Here is a 5,967-nt window from a genome sequence, read left to right on the forward strand (position 1 = left end):
AAAGGAGAAGAAGGAGAAAAAAGAGAAGAAGAAGAAAGGTAAAGAGAAAAAAAGGGATAAGAAGGACAAGAAAGCGCGCAGCAAGACCTCAGCTACTCAGGTATGTGACAAAATTAGTTCATCACTTTTTGTCTTCCTCACAAGGGCATAATGTGATCTTACAGGAGGTAGGATTACTTGCAAAGGAGACTTCTAAAGGTTCAAATACCATTGCTTCAAGCGTAGGGTGTTCACCTGGTCTGCACGAAAAAATGCCGCCTGCAGTCCCTGCTCCTAATTTGACTGCTGTTGCCTCAAAAAGAGGCCCGGTTGAACCACAACTTGCCCCAAGTGCAAGTTCGGCTTCGAATAAAAAAAGTAAAAAGCACAAAAAGTCTGATTTGACTTCGTGGGAGAGCGCTTGTGACCGCGTGCTTAATCGTTTGGGTAAGATCGAGCAAGTATCTAAACTTCACTTCAACCATCCACTATTGGAGGTATTTCCTCAGCTTGCTACGGAATATAAGAGCCTTATTGCTGAGCCTATGGATCTGCGCACATTACGTGAACAGCTGCATGCGCACGCGCTCACTCAAGCTGATTTTCTGTATAATGGTAGATTGATATTTCAGAATGCTATGCGGTTCAATTGTGCTGATGATTCCGCGTCAACTCAAGTGCGCGAAATGTCTGCCCACCTACTGTGGTACTTTGATTCGTTGTGTGCTGAGATGTTGATTACTTCGGGGCCTGAGGTAACAGGTGAGCAGAGTCGCGCCAAGCGGGATCAATTGAGACGCGAGCGTGCCGAGTTTGTCAGCACCGTCCCAGTAGAGTTGAAAGCCAAAGAATGTCAGAAGCTGCTTCGGGTATTAAACAGCCAGAAACACGACAAAAATTGCTGGCCATTTCGTAAGCCTGTTCGTGTGTTATTTCCCGCACTGACGTCGGATTATTTTGACATTGTCAAGACACCAATGGACTTGTCGACGATTGCTGAAAAACTAACGGCGTTTGAGTACAAAATGCACGGGGACTTTATTCGGGATGTGCGCCTGACGTTCGAAAATGCTATGGTTTACAATCGGGCGGACAAGGATCGCGAAGGATGGAGTGTGTATTCTGCAGCAGTGCACATGTTGGCTGTAGTGAATGACTTGTGGAGTGATGTGACACTGGACGTGACTGAGAAGACGCGACGTCGGGAACTACTACGAAAGGAACGAATGAACGAGTCAAAGCGAAAGCGGAGCGAAATGTCGGATGAGCGTGAAAAGAAATCGCAAAAGCATCTCTCTCAAGCTGCTAACGATGCAGACTCTGGCTGCAAGCCCCACAAAAGCACAGTGGAAGGGGGAACAACTGCTACTGGTAGTGATGCAAGTTTGGTGATGCCTAGCAAGCGCACACCCTCAACAGCTCCTGTCGACACAGCTACTTCTGTCGTGGGAACGATCGTCGTCGGTGGCACGAATAGCTCAAGGGAGGATGCAAATATTTCGGATGCGACAGCGACCCGAGTAAAATTGCAACTTATGCCAAACAGACCAAATATGGACCGCATGAACAAGCAAGAGCGTAAGGCCGAAGAAAAACGGCGAAAGCGAGCCCGACGTGAAGAGGAAATGGCACGAACAGAGAAGAGACGTCGTACAGCTGTGGCAGCCACTGACGATGCTTTACGTGAAGCTGAAATTCGAAGTCGACGTAAACTTCAGAAGCTGGAAATAGCAGAAGCAGTACGTTTGCGTGAAGAGCGAGAGCGTCGCGCTGCAGAAGAGGAGGCAGAGCGCGCACGTCGGGCACAGATGAAATTAGACACTGCAGCGTGGACAGGTGTATTGCTGCCAGTTTCAAATGCTTCAACGAGCAAACGGGCGGGATTCTGGTTGAAGAAATACACAAAGCTTCAGATTCCTATGGCGTTTCAAACACCAGCTATAAATGCTTAGGATAGTGCGTGCCTCATGTAATAAACAACGAGAAAACTTTGCCACAGTTGAAGAAATACTTTAGTGCCATGATGTTTTGACAAACGAGTGAAATGCTTTTCAGGTGATCATATTTAATATTCACACCTAACATCCCTGAAATCATGCTTAGACTTTAAAGCTCAAGTGTTGTCGTTATTGTAGCGCAGATTGTACTAAACTAATAGTCAATTAAACCTACAAAACGAACTATTCCAAGTGCTTGACTTACCAGTCGAATATCATATTTTCAGTTGTTTGTTCTTTTGTTGAGCTTTTGGGTTCAAGCTGAGTCTCCTTATGTGGTCATTAACAAACCTCCTATACTTCTTTCTTCCCTCAGATCAACAGCTTCTTCACCCCATTTCCAATCAAACTTACGAGTATTTATCTTGTATTGTAGTCTCCTCTTCACTTTTCTCTGTAAATCCTTTTCGCCCTCGTCACCACCATCCACCTACGGGTACTGCATGTAATGCTCTTGTTGATATCCCAAGGTTGGCTCCGTGATCAGGCCTGTTTCAATTCCCTGCCAGCCGTACTTAAAATGGTAAACATGCGGACCGGGCGTCTCTCCACCGCATGTGTGATAGCCACTTTTACAAATGCAATTTGACGGTGGTGCCACCATGGCATAATTGTTGCTAGGAGAACAGGGTGACTGACAAGTATCAAGGCCATAGCCCTTTCCGAGTGGAGTGTGCAAACCAGCAGAGCACAAATCCACCAAGCTGTCCGGACGCAGTAGACCGCAAGCCAAGTGACTAGGCACCACAACCTGCGATTGAATGAACAGCAATTCCTCCACCGGCACCTTGACCCAGCGGTCCTTAGCCTGCGTGCTCAAAGCCTCGAGATCACATACACCAAAAGCCATGGCGTAAAGCCATGACTTGCACTCCCAGAGCACATTTGGGTCCAACTGTAGGAACTGTGCCACGAACATGAAGTCCAACGCCGGGTCCACAAGCAACAAGGCCGCACCAGCAAGAACACTGGGCCAATATTCAATGGCCTGAAAGTCAAGCAGCGCAATGTCGACTAAGCGGATAGCGTTCACAAACAGCTCCTTCGTGCCCGAAAGATTGCGTGATGGATTGACAAAGTCGCCCATAGTATCCAATGGACGTTGATCAGCCGAGCCCCCCGCCACCATGAAAAGTAGCCATGCGTAAGGCGTCGTAGGGTGCAAATTCCATTGCAGTTCCTAGTAATCAAAATCAGTAAGAATTAATAAAGAATACAAAGGACCTGTCAACCATTTAACAGCCCCAAGCCTCTTAGTTTGATTCCTCTCCTACTACTTACCACAACGTAATCCACTTCGAGACGTGCCAGATCTTCTGCAGCCAATTTAACAGCGCCACGTTTGGCCAAAAATGCAACGAGTTCAGCTGCCTTGGGTGGGTGCACTTCCTCAATCTTTGCCGCCATAAAGACACACGATAGGCCAAGTACGCGCAGCTGCCTCTGCATGTAACGTACGTCGTCTCGAAAGCCAATTGTGTAACTTTTTTTCGAAAAAGCAACACGACGACGCAGCAAAACTTGCGCATACTGGTTAGCAAAGTGTGCAGTTTGTCGCTGAAGCGCGAAATGAGTCGCTACCTCGATAATCCAGTGCCACGTGAAGCCAAATTGCTCAAAGTTTGACGTCTGTAGACTAAAACCCGAGTCTTGGTCATGCATGTCCGACGATTTAAGCGGCAAGTTGGCGCCAAAATCATTAGAGATTGCAGGTGAGAGGCGGCCAGGAAGAGCGAGTTGGTGATACGACATCTCCTTTTGACGCATGCTTAGCACCGTCATGAGATCAGGATTCATGATTGACGCCTGCCTAAAGGCTCGTGGTGGTGGTTCTTCCGGTCCTCGTCTCTTTACTTCCTCCGCGGCGCTTCTCTCTTCCTCCTACGCTTCCCCCGTCACTTCCACACTCTAGCGCGGCCGAACACAAGAGAAAGCCAGAAGACCCTACTAAGTACGATAGAAAGCTACCCAAATACACAGAAAGACTCAAAACTGAGTACTTTCCTCTTTACGCTGATACTATTTATGTTTGGATGGGAAGTACTCGATCGCGCAATTTTCGACAGTTTTATCTCTGATGTATCGCGTTGACAACTGGAAGACTTATTACTGATATCTTGACCTGACAATCCGATTAATGTCACTTTGATTGATGGGTAAGCCAATACCAAATAGAAAAGTTACGCAATCACAAAAAAGCTCGTGGATGTTTTAGATTGGGTCAAGTTTAAAAAGATGATAAATCTCATTTCATAAAGCAGTGTCACATAAAGACCCCTTCAAGAACAGATAAAACCTTGTTCTCACTAAATCAAAGCGAAACTGATATCTAATCCTCTTCAAGAACATATAGATAAGGCGAATATCCACACCGTCGTACAAATAGTAAGATGCAAAGAAAACATGTAGTAAGTGAAACGGGCACAGATCTGCTAAACATTCTTGCTCCCGAACAAATTTACTCTTACGATTGAGTTGGGCGCTAGCTGGTAAATCAAGATCGATCTTATTTGGAGCGCACACCCTTATCACAGCTTGAAAAGATCACGTAAGTCTACTGATTGTGAAAACTTATTCAGATAATCATGTAGTGGTGTTGGCACAACGAAATGCCGTGTACCTTGCACAGATCGGGTTCTGTGCAACAGGGTTGTTATCGCTATGGTATGTGACCTTCCTCCGTGATACTATTAATTTTAGGAGGTTTTCTGCACAGGTGTGGCGTGCCCTTCCTCTTTCGATGAAGCCGCGGGTGTCGTATCGAATGAGAGTACTATTTTCATATTGCAAGAGTCGTGTCAAAAGCCGGAACTCAGAATGGCGATGGATTCTGAGATGGACGAGAAAAGTCCATGTCTGCTTCCGCATCTCCGTAGTTTCGCTAATATAGCAGCCGTGGGATTACAAAATATCTGCGTCTTGCGTAACCCTTTTGACTCAGCTGTGATGTACAAAGGCTCGTACTCCAGACATTATTTCTTGCGGGCAAACAATAAGTCCCAGTGAACGCAGAATGACTTACTAGGATTTGACGTGATTCTATTGTACAAGGTTGACGTCATACTCAGTGGAACCCTGCCCTGAAATGATCAACTTTACTTCAGCGAGGGAGTATTCACGACCCAGGGCTGCTGTTGTTGATATCAATGTTCCGAGCTTTGTGGATCCGTTGATTGCTCTGACAGACGTTGTGCATTGACATAGGACGCGCAACTGTCAAAAAAGATATTATGCGAAGGCATTGAAGATGCCGATTGTGGGAATTAATATTCTTGTGTCGTGCAACGCAAACGCTAGTGAGTGAGCCGAAGGTTCTGTTTAGTTTTCAAGGAAAGACTGAAGACTCTGATAGCGTTAAGCGCCTACCTATTTACTCTCCTAGACCCCGATTTGGGATCTTATGATCGGTATGTCGATAATGAATTTTCACGAGCCACGGGGCGAATGGAAGTCGAAGATTTTTGGTACTATACACTTCTCTCTTGGTGGAGCCTATTGAGTCATAAATCACCTTTGTCAGGATGCAGAAGTGGATTTCGTGCAGTCTCGGAGCTGTCAAAGCTTTTGTACGGGATGAAAAAATCGAAATCAATATTGTTTGGTGCTTCTAGCAGAGCCGGAAAGGATGAATTAGCCGTCTCAAGACGAGACACAAAACAGCGATTGTATATTGCAGCTTTAGTGCAGCGGAGCTGTCGTAGCTTTGCGCTTAGAGGAAGCGTAAGTTAGGTCACCGACCTTTCGTTCTATACTTGAACAAGTACGAGTTTAGCGGATTACTCCAAGAGTAACTACAACCTTAACCCAAGGCTAATTAACTCTTCCGTTTAAATTCAGAAGCTGACTCTTTCTATTTTTATCTGAGGCAAAGCCGCCTAATTTTAAATGCATAGATTCTCCTAAATATGTGTACTAAAATCTAAATACATGTAAAACTACTGGCTATCCAGCCCCGTACCGTATTCTTGTTTGGGTGTGGTCACACCATGCC

General features: G+C 45.8%; 2 protein-coding genes across 2 annotated transcripts; one reads left to right on the plus strand and one right to left on the minus strand.

Moving 5' to 3' along the window:
- Positions 1-251: 251 nt before the first annotated feature.
- On the plus strand, positions 252-1,931 carry PHALS_09607 (Transcription initiation factor TFIID, subunit BDF1 and related bromodomain proteins; the record flags this gene model as incomplete). The annotated part of the gene is made up of 1 exon (XM_024724894.1): positions 252-1,931. The coding sequence occupies one exon, from the start codon at positions 252-254 to the stop codon at positions 1,929-1,931; it is 1,680 nt and encodes a 559-aa protein (XP_024575725.1).
- Positions 1,932-2,406: 475 nt separating this feature from the next.
- Positions 2,407-3,773, minus strand: PHALS_09608 (G1/S-specific cyclin E; the record flags this gene model as incomplete). Its single annotated transcript, XM_024724895.1, has 2 exons — positions 2,407-3,156; positions 3,258-3,773. The coding sequence occupies 2 exons, from the start codon at positions 3,771-3,773 to the stop codon at positions 2,407-2,409; spliced, it is 1,266 nt and encodes a 421-aa protein (XP_024575726.1).
- Between the last annotated feature and the right edge of the window lie 2,194 nt (positions 3,774-5,967).

Source organism: Plasmopara halstedii (assembly GCF_900000015.1).
Source record: "Plasmopara halstedii genome assembly, contig: Scaffold_430, whole genome shotgun sequence".
NCBI classification, from domain to species: Eukaryota; Oomycota; class Peronosporomycetes; order Peronosporales; family Peronosporaceae; genus Plasmopara; species Plasmopara halstedii.